This window comes from Thermobia domestica, chromosome 9 (genome assembly GCF_964235325.1).
Source record: "Thermobia domestica chromosome 9, izTheDome1.hap1.1, whole genome shotgun sequence".
Lineage (NCBI taxonomy): Eukaryota > Metazoa > Arthropoda > Insecta > Zygentoma > Lepismatidae > Thermobia > Thermobia domestica.
The window spans coordinates 218,072,308-218,094,021 of NC_137462.1; the positions used below are offsets into that span (position 1 = coordinate 218,072,308).

The 21,714-nt window shown below is 36.8% G+C and overlaps 1 protein-coding gene across 1 annotated transcript in view; it reads left to right on the forward strand.

Annotated features, from left to right (window-relative positions):
• The window catches only part of LOC145660601 (follistatin-related protein 1-like), a 186,922-nt gene that overhangs the window by 100,930 nt on the left and 64,278 nt on the right, over nucleotides 1-21,714 (forward strand). The window contains exon 3 of the mRNA XM_081725862.1: nucleotides 11,224-11,493. Coding sequence (XP_081581988.1) covers nucleotides 11,224-11,493 — 270 coding nt within the window. The remainder of the gene's footprint in view (nucleotides 1-11,223; nucleotides 11,494-21,714) is intronic.

Below are 21,714 nucleotides of genomic sequence, written 5' to 3' on the forward strand. Positions count from 1 at the left end.
TGTCTTGAAATGTCCTTAAGACTATAAATACAGTTAATTAGTTTCAAAAACAAGTGAAATACGTATACCTTATCGTAAAGATTGTCCTTCATTTGACTTTTGTCTTTCTATTCGAGACTGGCCTTTAACTGCTATTTAAACATTGTTAATTACATTCTTATTATTCCCAATGAATTGATTTAGAACGTTGGTTGTGCATCATTTACGAACTATTACTGTTGTTACAGGTTATATGCATTACTGTTGTTAATTTCTTGTTCATTTTTTGTTTTCCGCTGGTATGTGTTTCAATGCAAAATAGCCAACTTGCTGTAACTGGGACTATTCTATGCGGACGGACGGAAGAGGTTATCTACGTAACTCCTGCTATTTTCTGTTTTCGAAACTCTGACTCAAAATTTGATCTCTCCCTCTCTCGGGATCCAAAAGCCAGCACAACGTAATACTTCACTATCATCATGCCAAGTTTTACCTCGATTCGATGAGCTCAGTTGATTTTTTCTCCCCGCAACTTGGGAACTGAAGCTTCACAACATACACCGTAATACTTCACGCGCCTGTGTAGTAGATCAAGGCACAAACCACTATGCTAAGTTTGATACAGATCGGATGAGTTCGGTTGAACTCGTAGTATCCTTGATGTTTAAGGGGAAGACAAATGAGGGGTAAATTTGGATAAGGGCCTAACTAGCAATTCTTCAATTTTTCAGGAGAGCAGAAAGACAAACGCCCTTATCCAACTAACCAACGTATTTACACACTATTTTTGGAGACAGGCGTTCGCTACGGAGCAGAGATATTACCTTAACACCACCTAGACATATGCGGATGTGCTCAACTTGCAGAAAATATGTATATCTCATTTTACCGGTAATAGGTCGATACGCCCTTATCCAAATTGCCTCTTCAGTAGTACGATCAAAGTAACGTAAATAACAAAGACAGCTAGTTGTTTCGTAAGAGATTCTGACAATATGAACATTAGTGTACGTAGGAACTCTGTGCGAATCATGGTGATTCAGTAGTAGAGCGCTCACATCTCCTACGTGAGGTCCCTGGTTCGATCCCAGGTCGCGCCAAGTGGGATTTATGGTTGATAATCACCGTGTGCGCGGGCTTTCGTGAGGTTCTCCGTTTCCTCCCTTTTTTGATTCCAGCAATTTGTTCGGTATTATCATCGTCGTCTCCTTTAGCCTCCGTGCGTAGTCATGGGACGTTAAACTCAAAACAAAATAGAACTCTTTGCCTATTAAAGACATGTGTATACACGCATAAAGTCTAAATTTTTATATAAAGCAAGCTCGAAGTCACTACTTATCTTGATTCTCGAGTTTATACGTAGGCTTCTGATTACTATGACACTGAAACTCTAATGTCGATTGGAGGCCGCACTGAGAAGTGTGGAATATGGAAGTGAATCGGTGTTTCTTAAAACAATGCCAATCGCTCACTACTTTATTAGCTTTGTTTCATCATCAGTTTTGCTACTTTATTAGAATCTGTATGGATCGAGCCTTTTAAAAGCAGAAAGAAATGAAAATCGTCAAAATATTGACTGAGAGACCCATATTTACGCATGAATCACGGGGCAGCGTATTTAGAAATCAAGTTTGAAGTATGGTATGCGAAAAAGAAAAGGCTTTCTAGGTATTTGTGAATTCATAAACTGTAATTGGAAACTTATGGACAATGGTGTGTTGTATTTTCTGTAGACTAACGTTTAGTAGCTTTATTGATGTTTCCTTTTATTTTGTATCCCAGAGCACAGCCGTAACTGGGGAAGGGGGGATGAACAGGGTGGTTGCCCCGGACGCTGATAGCAAGCCAACGGGCTCAAGAAGAAAAGAGTTGGAAATGAGTAAACGACGCATCGCCCCGAAAAAGTATTGGCGCCAGTGGCGTAGGGAAGGGGGGGGCCCGGAGGGGCCGGGCCCCCCCCAAAGAGGTCCGACAATGTACTTTAGTACTTTGATGTTTGTAATTTTTTATATATTTTTATGTTTATATATTTTTTTGTTTGTAACTTTTCTATATGTACCTATAACAGCACTTGGCCCCCCCCCAAACACACATCCTGGCTACGCTACTGATTGGCGCCCTATTAAATCTATATCGTCGTCGGTTTGCAAAGAAAGATTTGTTAATTTTCTTGCTCGCTCCGCCCGCAACCCAAACGTTTCGGTCAGAGTCACAATAAGATTTTGCTTATTACTTAAAGTTATTAGTCTATGCATGGGTTGTTAATGACGATGTGATATACAAGTTGCCGAGTAATGACTTATAGTGTACGCAGAATCATTTTCAAAATCAGAAACAGTCAAACTCTGAAACGTGTTAAGCGTTTTGATGATGATGTGTTTGGCTACTTAAACCGCTTTTCTATCCAATCGGATTAATCGTGATTGCTGTTTGCGCAGAAACATTAAAAATGAAGGTAAACAAGGGGAATAATAACATTTTTGAACTTGAAGCAGTAGAATAGGTTCTTAACCGAACGAATTTCATCTTTTTCAAAAGTTGACTACTACCAGTGTGTGTGTGTGTGTGTGTGGTTTTTAATTCCATTGAAATGCTTCCAATTTGATGGAATTTATTGGCATCATTTTTCCATAAAATACTTATATCGCTAGGATATTTTTTTTGTACATAAATATCTAGTTGTGTGATATTTTTTATTTGTCTACATACATGTTATAGATATATATACAGTATATGTATGTGTGCATGTGTGTTAGTGTATATTTCATATGTTAATTAATAATAAGTAACCTTAAATTCAGAACTTTCATTCATTAAGAAATTAAGTAATTACTATACTTTCGAACATATGTAGTAGCCAAACTATATTTTTGCCTACAAGAATACATAATGATCACTTTTGGCCGTTGAATGGTCTGTCCTATCAGCTTGATAAAAATTCAGCGCAGCGTAACAACAAAAGCTCCTTCTCCTATGTGTAAAAAGCTTGGTTAGGTGAGTGTAGGGGCGCCGAAATCTCTAGCCACGGCTCTATCTTAGAGAGACACGATATCGTTTCGTTGTTCGTCAGTTTTTTGTCTTATTTTTACTTACACATAACTAAATTGGAGAAATAAGGAGACTGATGAAAAATTTTGTTGGACCCAGGGGCGAAAATACAGGTGTGGTAACTGACATTATTTTAAGAAATATTGATTCAAATAGAGTCACACAAAGTTAATTAAACATACTATATAAATAAATCACAGATACGTGAAAAATATAACATACTATAAGCTCAAAGTACACAGTATTGGCACTGGGAATTAAGGATTCAATACTTTTTTTAATGGGTTCTTTGAAATTGCAAATGTCACACTGTTATTTGTGCATGGTTTGTTAAATGCACGGGCGTCTCTGGCGGGGGGACGCGTCCCCCCAATATTTTGAAGTACAAAATATTCAATATTTTATTCTAATTTAATATATTTACTAACCACAGAATATCATTTAAATAATAATAATTGTATTTATTTGGAATATAATATTCAGGCTGTGAAACGATTGTAATCGAGTTCTTGATACACCTTAGGGGATCCGTGATGGTAAGCAGAAAGGTAACAAATGGAATCGAAGTTAATAAACAGGTTGGGCTAGGTAGTTCCATTTAAATCACTTTCTTTGATGCCCCTCCCCCAACTTTTATATGGCAGAGACGCCAGTGGTTAAATGTATTGCTTTATAGAACTGAGAACTACAGGAAATTACATTCCAATAGCGTCCGTGTCTGTAGGTTTTCTCAGAGTTCTCCCTTTCTTCCCACATTCTCATTTCACCGATTATTATAATGACCAATTTCATTAATCATCCCTGTGGTTTAGTCTAACAGTGGGACGGCACCGTAAAACTGAAATATTTCATTCATTTTGGAAATAAAAAAAAGAAAGAAAAAGAAAATAAAAGAATTACAGTAGTTATTCTGCTATAGGATTTTGCAGTGTTTCTCCTTTTAGAATCAAGTATCAGTATTTTTCTTCTCTTTTTTCTGTAACAATCTTTATTTTAAGCACGAGAAACATACATTACATAAGGTACCATACAGACAGAATATTGTTGCGTGTGTTCGAACATCTAAAGGCTGTTGTGAGAATTACCTTGACGATGCAGCACTGACACGAAAAGTGTTCTCTCTAAAGATTTTTCTGTTGTCATTAGCGTGACCTTTGCAGCACATAATTCCTTCAAATCTATACAATCCCTTTCAGAATTACAAATGGAAATTTTTGTACATAATGTAAATGTATTATGTACATAGCTGTAAGAAACATAGTTTTAATTAAAAAAAAGTAAAGCTTTAGTAAATTATATTAAAGAATAATTTCACTTTGAAATGTATACGAGAGTTTTGTGTATATACTTAATGTTATTTCCGCACACTTTCTGTTAGCAATATAGCGTGCGAATAAACAAGTTAAAATTTATGTTTTAACGTAATAGAACATTTCTTCCATAATTTATAAAATGAAAATGTTGAAAGTACTACAGTCCGGCTCAAACCTCTTGACGTCTGGCAAAAGCCAATGGAGTATAAGTGCGACATTGTCATATTTCCCTTTCTTTCGTTTACAAGAATAACTTGAAACATGTCTTTTGTAAGACACAGGTGGGAGATCGAAGCATACGCTGTTTCGGATTGGCTTTTATATGAAGAAAAATTGCAATACGATAATGAACCACTGTACGTAGAATTGTGTGTGTGTGTTTTCTTTTTTCTTTTTTCGTAGGCCTACATGTTTAGAAACGTTTACTGTTTTCCCCCCTAGATATATTTTAACATTCTATTACAAAAGAATTTTCGAATACAAAATATTTCTCTCAAGCATCGAATATTAGACAATGTCGCCTAACTTTGATTGGGTATTGTGAAAAGGAGGAGATGCCTTAAATGTCAGGAGGTGTGAGACGGCCTTTACGCGTTGAACTTTTTAAACTTGATACTTTTTACAAACATCCAGGAAGCATAACCAGAAAATCTTCTGTCATTCTACTTAGCATTTGTGTGACTTTTTCCTCTGTCTGTTCTACTGTACCTTTCGTAAAATTTATCTAAATTTTAATGAATAGTTTCTGTCTACTTTGAGGTCGAAAAAATAAGTATATTACTTCATCGTACTCCACAGTACTTTTACCTCTTTTGAGGCAATACACACAGTGTAACCTTCCTTATTCATATTTTATCTGTCGTCACAAGTTAATGTTCCTTTCTTTGATGATATCTAAGAGGCAAAATTGCTAGGCTACACATAACACTTTACTAGGATTCAATATAAAACTGAAACAATGAGTCGGATATTTTTACTAGCAGTGAATAGGTAAAATACTTAGCAGGAATTATACCAAAATGAAAAGCTATTCGATAAAATTTTAAGTACTTAACAACCGTAATTTACGGAGTTGGCTTATAACACGAACTGTTTTCTAATAGAAATTACCTTCAGCGTGTGAATGCGCGTTTTACATGAAACGAAAATAATCAATCAACCAATATAAACAATTGGTCCAATTTAAATAATTCAAGTATTAAAAATTAACATATTCCAGTACAGGGTTTCTCAATCTGAGGGTCGAAACCCCTAGAGGGTAACGAGAGTAATACATGGAAGTCACAATGGGAGATAAACAAGATAAATACAGGGTGCGGCACGTAAAACCGGCCCGTAAAGTGAGCACATAAAATGAAATGTAATGTATTGAATATGATTAACTACAACACATAAATGAAATGTAATGTATTGAATATGACTACTCACCTTCACAGCAGCCTTCACAGCAGGTGCTGAAAGTGTCCTCCGCCCACTTCAACACACATGTAAGCACGATTGAGGAGATTCATATATACCCTTGTCAGTTCTTGTGTTGTAATGCTATTGGTGACATCCTGGATCCTGGTTTTGAGTTCTTCAATTGTGTGTGGATTTGTTTCGTATACTCTTCCCTTTAACAGTCCCCATAAGTAAAAGTCACACGTGGACAACAGCCATGAACAGAAATGCACCCTCTTCTGCAGGTCAGGCTCCTTCAGTTCTTGCACAACACTTATCCGGTACGGTTATAACTTCAGTCCCCTTAAAACACGTCTGCAACTTCTCTCACTCGCATGAACCTGTTGACTCAATCTCCTGGTTGACTTTCGAGGACTTCTTGTCATTATCTCCTCCACCTGCATCTTTAATTCAGGTGTGCAGACAGATGGTCGTCTGTTCCTGGGAGCATTTTGAACCGATCCTGTACGCCGCCATTTTTCAATCAATTCCTGAATGGTGCTTTTTGCTGGCACAGAACGTCCTGGAAATTTCTCTCGAAACAAATTCTTTGTTTTCACAAAAGATCCAGTGAGAATGAACCCTTCAACAATGGCAACACGCTCGAGTATCGAATACGGCATTATCACACACTGACACTCACCCGGCTTAACACAACGAGGCCTTTTTCTCAACTGGTTTCGACAAGTTTCACTGGCTGCGGCTGCACGTGACTGCTGCAGGTCACGTAAGTCGACCCGACCTCGACACGCCACCTCTTGGTAGGAAGGTAGATTATTTAAGTGTTGCCAAAAACACAATATACCAGAATATTACGACGGGCCGGTTTTACGTGCCGCACCCTATATAATTAGGACCTAGAACCGGAAAAATGTATTTTTAAAGAACATGATGAATTTCTTACTTTGAATTACAAAGACTAATTCATTCCTTTGTTTATTAATAAATCAACAAAGAAGACATTATTCTATCGGCAATTGAAAAGGGATTGATTTCGTTTGGGATCCTTCATTCTTTGCAGAATTCTACATGCGTTAAAGGCTTATATACGTGTACAATCGTAAGCGATAATCAGCGATTATTTAAAAAAAAAAAAAACTTATTAAGCTTATCAGAAATTACTTGTAGCATTGCTGGCAAGAGAATGTGGTAAAACGGGGTCTAACGTAAAATGGGTAGAGAAAGCGTTATCTAGTGAAATATCTTCAATTTTGATTTTTTTAAGCTCTTAAAAATTAAGGTGGGCACTACACTCTGCAGCAGGTGATAAGCGTGTCAAATAAATGTAAATACACTTCTCAATCGATTACGTATTTACTTTTAATGTGAATAGTGCGCACTGAATATTTTCATTGTTAGCAAGTGCAGGTAATTTCGTGACCTTCTGATACAAGAAGTGAACTGATAATTATACGGGGCATTTACTAAACTACGGGGTGTCCAATATACAATGTAACCCGGAGTTTGTGATAGTACAACTTTTGAACCTGAAGCGGTACACAAATAATGGTTATACCAAAATGAAGCCTTGTTCATGCATATATTTTTAAAATAGAAAGCAACGATTGAAGTACACTAGGAACCACACAGTGTTGCCAGATGTAACCGAAGGTGTAAATCGATTTTTTTTAACAAGACACGTAAATTGACTCATAACTCATGCGTATAGATGTTCCGCCGTTAATTTTCAGTTTGTATAGTTAGAGTAGCTTGGAAAGTATGGAATGGAAAAAAGAATTTTTGCTTTCGAACAATAACTAATCGGATGAGGCTTTTGTAAGGGGTTACTAGGGAAAACGTGGTTTTCATAAATTAACATTCTGAATTTGCAACAGTGGTGATGTTTCAGTGCATCAAAAGATGTCTTAGGGATCTGTCTATGATATGCAATTCCTGAAAGCAATGAAAAGAAATTTTGAAATTATCATGATAAAACATTTACTTACATACACCTGGCAACGCTGCTATTCATTGAATCAAAACGGGGGCACTTCAGGAATCTGCCATAGAACTGACCATTCAGTTCGTGATGAATAGCAATGTTGCAGGGTCATGTCAGTAAAAGTTTTATCATGATAATTTCAAAGTTTATTTTTCTTTGTTTTCAGGAATTGCATAATATAGACAGATCCTTAATACACCTTTTGATCAGGGTTGAAAAAACATGTTTTAAAAAAAAAAGAACGTTTTTTATGTTTAAAACATGTTTTTTGTTTAAAACGTTTTAAACGTTTAAAACAAAGTACTTTGTTAAAAAAAACATGTTTAAAATGTTTATTTTGTTTAAAACAATAATCTAAATACGCATATATATTACATTTTTACACTCTTAGGTATTGCTTGCCATCTATATTCAACCGCTAGGATCAAATTTCGGGAACTTCCCTAATCTCGATCCGTCCAAATATTTAATTCCGGAGAAATAAATCGGGATTTTCCCGATCTCCGTTCACAGAGTATGTAGTTTAGTTTCTTTGTGCTACATTCTACTGGTCGTCTGCATTCTTAATCTTTAAACGCCCATTGACGCAACTGCTGTGTCAGGGCTTTAAACTTCAATGGCTCAGGCCCTAATTAAACCTCAAATTAAGGCTGGAAGATGGTTTTGGTACCAATTTATTTCTGAAAGATGCAGCTTTGCTGGTGTGCATTTTATGTATATGGGAGGAGGGTAAATATCGTGCTTTTTTGTTGTTTTTCAAGAGTTTTTTGGGGGCCATTCCCCCTCTTGGGGGAAAGATTCATAAAAATTGTTACGTGAAGCAATGAAGTAAGCCACTACATGATAATATCGTGTATTTGTACTTCTTGCTTATATGGGGGAGAAGGGAGGGGGCAAAGTTAGCCAATTTTTGGAGTTTTAAGTTTTTTGACGTAAATTACATTTATTTTTACAACAAACATCAATAGCTCAGCCTCTAATTAAGCTAGAAAGATGATTTGGTACCAAAGTATTTTTGAGGGATGAAGCTTTCCGTCAGTTGCATTTTATGTATATAGGGGGTACGTATGTACGGTCGAGAAAGGGAGGATGAAGTTCGTTTTTTAATTTTTCATCAATTTTTTTTCATCAGGTTTTGGCGGGTATTCCTCCCCACTTTGTGGTACATCCATAAAAATTGGTATGTGAAGCAATGAGGTAGTCCCCTACATGATAGTAACCTGTATGTGTACTTGTTGTTTATAGACGAAAAGGGATCAAATTTGGTTAATTTACATTTATTTTCGGGACGGTCCCATATAACACAATATAATTTTCACTGAAGTGGTCTAGAAGCATAATTCTTGTTCGTATACATGATGTGTGCAGCAAAAATGATTTGCATATGGACGTGGTATTAGTGGGGGAGGGGGAAGAATGTCTAATTCAATGAATGTTTTTGCGCATTTTTTTTTTTTTTTTTTTTGGAAAATATTTCCTACATAAAACGAATTCATTACGCAATGGCAGCAATGGCTACCATTTCTTACATTATTGTCACAAGTATGTGGCCTACACATTCATCATTTTGTCAGTGTAGGGTGGCTGCAAGGGTTGCCAGGGCCCCGCAAAGTCAATATTTTCATATTTTTAATGATTTTTTTATGTCTGTTATTTTTCTATGAGTACGGCGGGAATTTCCCGAATGTTACCTCATTGGAATTTGTGGTCTATAAGCTTTCCAATGGTGTATAACTCATGAATCTGTGATAATTAGGGAGGTCACCAAAGCCCCGAACGTGAGAGCCTACCATTTTGTTAAAATTCCTGGCGGGCGTCTAGAGTTAATTGTGTTGTTATGCCGTAGACATTAATCATTATTAGCTACCCATATTGCAGATAGAGATGTATCTTGAAAACTGTTTAGTTAAAATATGTCATTTGCTCCTTGTAGGCTAGTCACTGCTCTTTTCTATGAGTTGTATTGTATTTGTCAGAGCATTCCTTCAGAGTTCACCACTGCACACCAGAACTGAAACAGCAGTCCAAGCAGTGGGTGGAAGCTGGTGGTGCGCCGCCGAAGAAAGCTAAGACGACCGGAAAGGGATTCTGTTAATTACCTTGCAAAAGGGAGAACAATTACAGGGTGCCAAACCTTCTTGGCCAGCTGGGTGCCAAAATTCACGAGAAGAGACCTGGCTTGAAGAAGAAGAAAATCATCTTTCACAGGACAACGCACCTGTGCACAAAGATGCGTTGGCGATGGGAAAACTGCGGGAGTTGGGGTACGATTTGCTCGGCCATCCCCCATATTCTTCTGATTTAGCACCATAGGACTTCTATCTTTTTCCATACTTCAGGAAATTTCTTTCTGGGGAAGTGCTTCATACCGAATGAAGAAGTTGAGAGGGTCGTGGATGACTATTTTCACAACATTCCAAACTCTCTCTTCCGGGAAGAAATACTGATGTTGGAGAAATGCTGGACCAAGTGCATTGATGTTAAGAGAGATTATATCGAAAAATAAAATCATTTTTGAACTGAAATTCGCAGTCTTTCATTGTCAGGCCGAGAACTTTTCACCCCCCCCCCCCCTCGTATATATATCTCACTCTGACTACGAAAGAAATCAACTACGGTTTATTTTCGTACTTTCTAAGTTTTTAATACAAAGCCGTTCTTTTAATAATTATTGTAGATTTTTTTTCACTATCTTCTAAACAAATTCCTTGATTTACTTTGTAACCTTATAGTTGATTTCAAGACATATTTCTGAGTAATGGTTATTCGTTAAATATTATTTTTAAGTTGGTTTTGCTAGAAAACTTAAGTGGAGAAAATTGTTACCATATTTTTAAATAAGTGAAAATTGAGGATGGGTACTGGTTACGACTAGATTCCGTAAACTGTTTTACTGTAACACTACTGAGCAATATTTGTAAATTGTGCCTAACAGAAATTTAACATACAAGGAAACTGTACTAAGTGTTTCTTCCAGGGATAATTTTGTGTAACTTTGCTCCAGATGTTCTTCAGAAAATTTTGTCCCGGAAGCAAAATCAGAATGTGATAGGGTTTTACTAGTACATTATTTGTAATAAAGGAAAGTGTGGTCTATATAAGAGTGACAAGTAATCGCAATTTAATTTATCTTATCTTCGTGGGTTGCACTTATCCAGGAGGGTTTAGCTCCCCAGAAGTAGATCTATGCCTGGAAGAAACACTGCTTTGCTCGCCCGAAGCTAAGATAAATTAAAGTGTGGTTACATAGTTACTCTTGTGCAAGGTATGTTCTTTTTCAAATAGTAGTTTCAGTGCAATCTTCCTGCATTTTGAATTTTCCATCCTCCCCTTCCCCTCGGACAAGTTTCGGGAAGAAAACCTAATTGTAATATTAATTGATTTTTGCAAAAGTTTGAAAACTGTGAAAATGTATGAATGACACAACATGCATTCTTATAGTTACAATATGATTAAACGCTTGATTCAAAGACTTAACACATTTTTTTCTTTGTTTTGCAGATCTCTGTGCTCATAAAATATGCAAGGCAGGAAGAGAATGCCGTGTAGTGAACAATGAAGCTACGTGCCAATGCGTAAGGTCATGTCCAGACAACTTCTCTCCTGTATGTGGATCCAACGGAAGATCCTACGACAATCATTGCCTGTTGCACAGGGAAGCCTGTTTGGAAGGAATCCATATACGAGTGAAACACAAAGGATATTGCAAAAAGAGCCTGGAAGAACCTGTCAAGAAGAAAACCCAAAAACAAAAGCTGAAGGAAAAACCAGGTCATTATTTTATTTATTATTATTGTCATTGCATACGAAAAGTCTATTCTAATATATCGGATATACCCTTTCTAGTTATAATTGAGGAGAAGAGAGGTTCACTTCCACTTTGCTAGGACTGTAGTCTCATAACTCAAGAGAAATATTTAGGGTTGCCTGATTTATCAGAGAATAACAAGGAAGATTTTTAGCGTATTTGATGTTTATGTATGGTTTTACATAGTAAAACGTGCTGGAGAAACGTAAAATTTGTTAACTAACTAATACATACTAGCTTTGCTATATTGAATAACTTATTTTAAAAATACAAATCGCTGAGCAAAGCAAGTTTATTTACAAAATAATAAATGTGTAGCAGTTTCGCCAATTAGCTGAACATAATGGCTTCATCAGACACTGTGGAAGCAAGAAAACTTGAGAATACTCTGCTGTTTCTGGTAACGTGATTAAGCCTATTCATTTAGGACGTGGAGAGGACATTGACGTTATGTTTCCAAAAGGGTTAAAAATCTCAAGAAACAACAAAGTAAAACCACATTTACCAACAATATAGCCACTCTTATGACTTAGTAAAGTTACCTTATGCTATGTTGGAATACGTCGTATCTAGGTAATAGAACAAATTGTAAACCTGAGTTTGAAGCACCGATATTTGTTAATAAATTTTACTGCGGGCTCGCAAGTTACTTTTCTTAAAGCTGGAGTTTTAAAACAACCATTCTCTCAGCGAAGCAGGTACAGAATTAATTTTGTAATTTATTTTTTACGATATTTTTTACAGTAATATTAGGGAAGACTTGAGAAGATCTACCGTACGTAATTCTGTTATTAGTAAATGCAAATGCAGATACAGAAATGTTTAAAATGACAAATCTGCAAATATTTTTCACACTGTTTTCTTAATTACCGCGATTTTTAAATTAGAACCAAAGAAAATATTTCAACTAAAATTTCGCAGTAACCTTATTTTCTGTAAGAAAGAGCGATTTTGTTTATTTATAATGTTGACTTTTGTTCATGTTCAAATAACAGCTACGTATGCTAAAACAATAGTATCCTTGCCACTGAAAGAAAAAGTTGAATATCGTTATCATCATGATATTCATCATATGATGCCTCTAAATATATGGTTTCTGAGAATTTCCGTAGTCTAGATTTATGACTCAAAGTTCTTGGAAATTATTTGTATTATGTAGATTTGTTTCTTTGTTGAAGTTTAGCGTCCCGAGACCGTATTAATTGTGGACTTTACAATCTTTAGTTTAAAGTGGAATTCAAACCACCGTAATACGTTCATGTTTTCTAATGTTCTATCAGCAGGTCGAACCCGAGAACATGTGCACGAAATGCGTACACGCTAACCACTATACCTTCAATATGTGGAGAAACGTGGTATTCTTTCTATTGCTAAAAGTCTACTCACGATGTATGTATGAGGGAGATGTAAGAAAAGAGGAGGTGCAAGGCATGTCTGCACGATCTACCGTACCAATATCCAATATAATAAACACGAGGTACGTAGAATGTAAGCTATTAGGCATAGGGTATTGAACATCTTAAGCTCCCTCCAAACTACACTATGGTTACTGAAACTGCAAGGAATGCTTAATATTTTAAGGTGCATAGCTTCTCCACCACTACGTTAATGTTCATACAATGACGTATCAAAAACAGTCACAGCCCATTGACAGAGTGAACTCAAATCAATCTTTCCGCCGAATAAATAGCTGAGAAGATGAGGAAACTCATGTGCCTGCAGGATCTTGTGCCCGCAGCGGAGCATGAAGTCAAGTTTCATTTGTTCTTTTCTTTTTTTCGTTTTTTACTTTCACTTTCATTTATGAGCAATTATTTCTGAACGCTGAGATTCAAGAACCGACCATGTCTTTGATTGATTTGTATGGAAATCTATTATTAGCAACGAGGTTATATAGGGCAAAACCTATAATCTAAAGTGCGATATTAACCACTGTAGTGTGTTAGTGCTTTCATAACGTAAATTGAACTTGGAACCTCGTGGAGTACTCTAACCACTAGACTAGAAAGGAGGACCAAGACGAATGATGTCGAGGACCTTTCTGGTGGGTTTAACACAAGAAAATTAGAATTTGCGTATTGCTTACGTGTTGCTGGTAAGCTTAGTTACAAGGGAGGATCACGAAGTGGCTCCGCTGAGATTCGAAGATACAATTGTGTTTCCATTTGATATATTATAACTAGACGAATCCCAAAGTTATACGTGCCACCGGGCGGAATGTCGTGAGTTACAACATATTTTGTAATGTAAAATCTACAAAAAATTACCTGGCAGAATAGTTTGAACTGGGTCATTTGTTCGGAAACGGTTCAGTAAATGAAAAACTCGGCGAACACGCATCCCATCATTTTCAAGAACACATTTTTTTTTCGGGGGGAAAAACTTTGCCCCAGGGTCCACCGCTGGGTCCCAGACGGGGTCCAACTCAAAATTTTCAAATGGCAAGGGGGGTTAAGTAGCACATCGTTTGAAAGCTGTTGTAAAATTAAAGAAAATGGAGCAAGAGTCGACTCTCGACGACAAGTCTGTGCAAAATGGTGGCGAGTCAAACTGTAAACAAAAACCTAATTGAAAAGTCAATGGTCACCCCTATAAATCGGAAACGGTGAGACGTATGTTAAAACAGGAAAGGAAGTGTGGTATTATTTTCAAAGTACAACGATTTAAGTTAAAACGTCTTGTCCCAAGGACCCCACAGGGTCCCAGCTGGGATCCAACTAAAAAGTTTCAAATGGCAAGAGGGATTAAGTAGCACATCATTTGAAAGCTGTTGTTAAATGAAAGAAGATGGAGCAAGTCTCGACTTTCTACGACAACCTTGTGCAAAATGGCGGCGGGCCAAAATGTAAACAAAAACTTAATTGACAATCTATGGCCACCTTGAATCCAAGATGGCCGCTTAAAACTTTTAAAACCTATAAATCCTATGTCATTCATACCAGTACAAATCTAAATCTCTATTTTTCTCTATTATGTATTTAGAAATAATAGGAAGCCTAAAGAACAATTGAATTTCGATTCACTTCAACTATTATTTCATTCCATAACAACACATATATGTTTTGTTCCTAATGCACATTCGTCACGGTTCTCTCAATATCATTTACGTGAATATAACGAATATATGATGAACACACAACTCTGACTTCCTACTCATACTGCTAAACAGAATTCCTTCGGGTATTTTTCTAATTTTGTCATACGTAGTTCACACATAAAGGACTTGCTGTGCTGCACCAGTCAGGTGATGGTTACATTTGTATCCCATTCGTTGGTTTGATCGCAATATTTCAAGCAATACCAAATAAATAAATAAAAACATCCGTTTACAAGATTGGCGAGTGGTACCAAACCACGTGTAAATCATTTCAGTGCATCGAGCTGCGCAAACTTTGTTGGTTTGTCACAATATTCCAAGAAATACCATTTATATACAAACTCATTTTTCACGCTGGTAGCCATATTGGATTACAGATGATACTCTTTGATATTTTGTGGATATCTGCTATTAACCATAAACGTAAATATCATTTTTCGCTTCTGCAAGACCAATGGTTTGAACTGGACATATGTTCGATACATAGTGCGGTATTTTGAAATCAAGTTCTAGCGTTTTTGAACATTTCGCATCTTTTCGTCACCTACTGATCAACATTCATGCCAAATTTGTCGATATAGGTTTTAAGCGGCCATCTTGAATTGAGTTGAGTTGAGTTGATTTTGAGTTTAACGCCCCGTTCAGCAGATAGGCTATATGAGACGTGGACCTACTGATTAACGTGGAATCCGAACCACATGAGCTCCCGCCGGGAATCGAACCCGGGTCTCCCACGCCAAAGGCGCGTACGCTAACCGCTTAGCCACGGAGGAGCTCCATCTTGAATTGAAGGTGGCCATAGATTTTCAATTAAGCTTTTGCTTACATTTTGACCCGCTGCCATTTTGCGCAGGGTTGTCGTAGAGAGTGGAGACTTGCTCCACCCTCTTTCATTTTACAACAGCTTTCAAACGATGTGAGTTGGATCCCGTTTGGGACCCAACGGAGGACCCTGGGGCAGAGCTTTTTTCTTCAAAAAATGTGTCCTTGAAAATTATGGGATATCTGTTCGCCTAGTTTTTCATTTACCCAACCGTTTCCGAACAAATGACCCGATTCAAACTGTTCTGCCAGGTATTTTTTGTAGCTTTTACATTCTACTACAAAATATGTTGTAACGCACGGTATATCGCCCGTTTGCAGTTATAACTTTGAGATTCGTCTAGTTATATCAAATGCAAACACAATTGTCTCGTTCGGATCTCGGCGGAGCAACTTCGTGACCCTTCTTGTTAGGCCAGTTTTCCATTTCAAATACCACTATTACATCTATTATATATTGCATTTTAAAAGGGCACAGTGGCTTATGATAGAGCTCTCACCTCTGGTTCGAGGGGTCCCATGTTCGATCCCAGACCACATGAATTTGTGCTGGACAACATCATATCCGTGGGTTATCTCGTAAATCTTTCGTTTTCTTCCACATTCTCATACCACCAATTATTTCATAATTTCTCACTTCCATCAATCATCTGTCTTATTCAACCTAATAACCATGCGACGTAAAACTAGAAATTTTGTTTTATTTCGTAATGTATTTATTAATTTTTACCGTAAGGGAATGCTTACGCATGTCACAGAGTTAAATTTAAATTTTCATGTCATTTTCATAGTGTTTTTTAACTTAAAATTTTTAAATTCATTCCGACTTAAAATTAATCAGTAATTTGTACAATGATAGCTAAGGATAATGGAATAGTTATAATTCCCTTATATGCGTATGGTAGGGTAGGCTCATTTCAATATTACCCATCAGAAGATTAACTCCCCATTTTGAAAGAAATAACCATCCTACATTAACACTGTTTTTTTTAAAATTATGTATATCTTGTATTACATATGCGATAAATTAAGTATTCTTTTGCGAGACTTATTCTTCTTGTAACCTATATATTTCTATGTGACTGGATGGGTATAAAACATAATAGGCACAGGAGATTATATATATATATATATATATATATATATATATATATATATATATATATATATATATATATATATATACTATGTGATCAAAAGTATCCGGATACCTGGCTGAAAATTACTTACAAGTTCGTGGCGTCCTCCATCGGTAATGCTGGAATTCAATATGGTGTTGGCCCACCCTTAGCCTTGATGACAGCTTCCACTCTCGCAGGCATACTTTCAATCAGGTGCTGGAAGGTTTCTTGCGGAATGGCAGCCCATTTAGTAGGGGAGCTTAGGGGAAGTATCCTGCACTTTGTGTTAAAAAGGTGCCACTCGGATATGTTGTTCTCCTGATCCAACTAAGCAGGAATCGAAGTGGCCCCACTCCGACAGGTGGCCAGAATCCAATATGGCAACTATCAAAGAGGGCCGCCTCTGCGAACTCATAGTGTTGGTTTTAGAGGCATAAATATCCTTAACTAATAGTCCAATCTTCACGATTCATAAACTAAACGAAGTAGAAGATAGCAGGGTCTAATAAATTGGCAAAAGGTTTTACCTAACACTGAAATTAATACCTACAGAAATTATTTAATTTGAAACTTTACATTTCTTATGATGGAGTTTACTCATATTTTTTAAAATAACAAGTAAACGGCTGGGATTATCGAAAACAATGTCTTATAACTTTTTAAAGAGTGTTAAATTATCTTTCTTTTGATGTATGTTTCATTCAGATTGGTTAATAAACAACGAAGTTATGACAATTTAAAGATTCGCAATGAGTCGATTGATTTTCCCAAATGTCGAGCGGCAGTTCATTTACCGTAATAAAACATCACTGATGGATGCTGCATCTCTCCATTCTCTTGTGATGTATTCTTCATAAGTCCCACTTTCACCAGAAGCACAAAGTAGCCTGACCAACAGGACCGTATCCAGGGGGGGCTAGGGGGCCGGACCTCCCCTAAATTTTTCCTTTCCCCCTGAAATTTTCACGGTAGGCTTGCAAATGAACTATAATATGGTGATGAACTATAATATGGCTGGATCGCCCCCTCTCCTACATTTTTGGGCTGGCTACGGGCCAAGCCCGGTTATGAATCCAATATGGTGGCCATTAATTATGATTCATAAAAATTAGTTTCTTTCGAAATATTGACCTGAGTATCTAGATTTCTAAACGAATACGGACAAAGTAACATCACCTATTCTATTACTATTCACCTTTATGCATGAGTCAAGTTTAAGAATATCTTAAGAAATTACGTGCGTAGCGTCACGATAGAAAAGTTTTATTGTTTCATCTGAATTGAAAGAGAACTGCACAGGAAGACTAAGAAGTAAGTTCATGTCTGTAAACCATAGACATTGGCTTTATATCCTTTACAATATTACAATATTATTAAATTACATAAAGCAATATATTGTTATAAATTAGAAAGTAAATAATTTCTTTCGTATTGTAAGAACAGAAACACAATACAAACACTTGGTTCGATAATTTGAAATTCACAATATATCTTTTGAATTTTCTATGTGTACAAACAGTTTTATGATTTCGACGAACAGTTAATATTACTTTTGTACAAGCTATTCTATAAAGAATCATACTTTTAAGTTTATCTATTTATTGGTACGTTTCCAACGTGATGTAAATTTACTGTGGATCAACTGAATTTTCAGAAACAATAAGTGTTACTTACATGAAAATTCTATTGGTCTAGATCTTCGTTTTCAGTTTCCATCACTTTTCCACATGTTCCCCTACACATAGTACAAAAAAGCAACACGGGACGCTTGCACTTCTACAACGACATCTTGGGGTACATGTCTTGCAGGCACATTTCAATAAGAGTTTCCTACGTGCTTCGTATACAACTGGAATGGAAGTCTATGTTGGAGAAAGTTCACTTCCATTGTCAGTTCATCCCCAGTTTACTGGTGAAGGAATATGTGCTATCTTTTTTATTGTCTGGCCCCAGACTTGTCCAGCTTGGTATTCTGCACGCTTGGTGTGAAGAAGCAAGGCATCACAAGTTGGAGAAAGTGCAGTAAGAGGTCCTTTACCAAAAAGAATTCTCGCCGGGCTTCATTAACTTTAAATTTTTCAATTGTTTTTGAATATAATAGGACAACATATCGTTGCAGTGAATTAAAACAATCTTTGCCTATGTTGATTACAGGGTGTGAAATAGTTAGGAAAGCTGTGGTCACCTCTGGATACAAAAGCGGTGTTTTCTATGCTTATAATTGTCCATGCCCGAGAATTCATGACACTGTATCACATCCTGTAAACGCGTGGAGCCCTCGTAACGCAGTTGATTTTTCTTTTCCTAATGCTTTTGAAATATGATGAACTGGGAAAAATCAATGATGTTTCTTGGTACCGAAAGATATCCATAATTCTTCTAAACCGTTCGCTCAAAATCGTAGAAAAACAATACAGCAAGTATTACAACATCTGTGTCTACTGTGTGGATAACGATATTCTTGTGTGCATTTAATGCTGCATCAAAGCAATGTAACATTATCCTACTATCAGCTTCTTCTAAATGATTTCCTGATGATTTGTTTGAAAATGTTGGAAGATTTCTTGAAGTTTCTATGTGATATCCAGTACTGGTTGCTACCTCAAAGTTATTTCCTTCCTTTTCACACATAGACTTTCCAAGAAAAAGGAACAGTTCTTATTTATTTGCGTCATTACGAAGGAAATCGTTCCACTTGCTAGGAATTGGTGTACTTGGTGTTACTTTTGTCCTTATTCCTACACCTCTGCTTTCTCTTGTGGAAGATTTTATGTTCTTTGAAGAGTATCTATCCCATATCAGATCCACTTGCTTTGCATGGAATGTGTCTGTTTCTCTTTGAACATATTTGAAGAAATTACACTGGAAATAATCACAAAATGTTTCTACTGATACTGGTTGCAAGATGTGAACCAAAATTGCTCCATCAAATAACAAAACACCACAAGAATTAGGAAAGTGTTCTTCTTTGATGTTGGCTTCATTCTCTAGAAGCATAACTAAGTCGGAATTTTTTGGGGATTGTGAATTATGGCAGAGAGACGGATGAATTCTTTCAGCACGAGAGTCAACCAATTCCACAAAGTCAAGTCGTCTTGTTTGACTGACGCGTAGTAAGCGAGAGAATAGCTCAACGTCCATCTTAAGTAATTTTATTTCATTTGAATTTGTTTTATTCTTTTGAAGGGAAGAATGAAACAATAGAGAAGATTTTTTCATGGGCGAAAAGAATGGCTTGGTACATTCTACTAATCTTTCTTGCACAAATTCCATGTGGGACCACCATTTCAAATCTAGAATTAACGCCATACCCATTCCGAGGGTGGTAACTTAGGTATATAATGTTGTTACTACCTTCCTACGAGTGTCCCCTCTTGGTTCTTTCTAAATCTGTGACTCCGTACCTTACGAGAGTAATAGTTTTTAACACGAAATCAATTATGTGAATAAAATTATCCAATCACAGCGAGTCTAGTTCGACTCCGAACTCCAGACTTGGCATGGTGTTCCCACCTGCTGTACTTTTATACATGAAATTACAATACTTAAGGAGCGCACCCGCGTAAATACGATGTATCCACACGGAAATCCTAGTCCTTTTTTTCTCAGTGTGCTTTCTCACGATGTCTAATGACTACTTAGGTTGCTGATAATAAGTACCTGGCAGTAGGTGGCAGCACAATGCACCTAATACGAAAAACGTATGTATCGCACAGTATATATAAATATCTTGATTTCTTTTATTTGTTTCTCCCTATGAGTTGCTTGCTCATAAAATTCAAATTACAAGTTGAAGAAAGATGCGCTATAAAGGTCGGATAAAAGTAGTGTTAACCATACATTCTTACGTCAAAAGACTGTGTTTCAGCACTACAAGAGTTCAGTAACTGATAAAGGAATGTAAGGCAATGAAATGTGGCGAGTAGTAATGACTATATACTACCTGCGTGCAGTTAGCCCCCCCTCATTCTAAATTTAAAATTATTTTTATGTCAATCGTTTGATCATCGTTTGATCAGGTATGATCAACCATTTTTAACGTTTGATCAGCTTTACTAACATAAATATAAGCGATATTTAGTAGGGGGGGCTAACTACACGCTAGCCCCCCCTTCACTTCAGATTCGAAATTTTTCGATGTCAATCGTTTGATCATCGTTTGATCAGGTTTGATCAACAATTTTCAACGTTTGATCAACTTTAGTAACAGAGATATAAGGGTTCCAAAATGGGGGGCCAGCCCCCCCTTCACCTCCGATTCGACTTTTTCTTATGTCAATCGTTTGATCATCGTTTGATCAGGTATGATCAACCATTTTTAACGTTTGATCAGCTTTACTAACATATATATAAGCGATATTTAGTAGGGGGGGCTAACTACACGCTAGCCCCCCCTTCACGTCAGATTCGAAATTTTTCGATGTCAATCGTTTGATCATCGTTTGATCAGGTTTGATCAACAATTTTCAACGTTTGATCAACTTTAGTAACAGAGATATAAGGGTTCCAAAATGGGGGGCCAGCCCCCCCTTCACCTCCGATTCGACTTTTTCTTATGTCAATCGTTTGATCATCGTTTGATCAGGTATGATCAACCATTTTTAACGTTTGATCAGCTTTACTAACATAAATATAAGCGATATTTAGTAGGGGGGGCTAACTACACGCTAGCCCCCCCTTCACGTCAGATTCGAAATTTTTCGATGTCAATCGTTTGATCATCGTTTGATCAGGTTTGATCAACAATTTTCAACGTTTGATCAACTTTAGTAACAGAGATATAAGGGTTCCAAAATGGGGGGCCAGCCCCCCCTTCACCTCCGATTCGACTTTTTCTTATGTCAATCGTTTGATCATCGTTTGATCAGGTATGATCAACCATTTTTAACGTTTGATCAGCTTTACTAACATAAATATAAGCGATATTTAGTAGGGGGGGCTAACTACACGCTAGCCCCCCCTTCACGTCAGATTCGAAATTTTTCGATGTCAATCGTTTGATCATCGTTTGATCAGGTTTGATCAACAATTTTCAACGTTTGATCAACTTTAGTAACAGAGATATAAGGGTTCCAAAATGGGGGGCCAGCCCCCCCTTCACCTCCGATTCGACTTTTTCTTATGTCAATCGTTTGATCATCGTT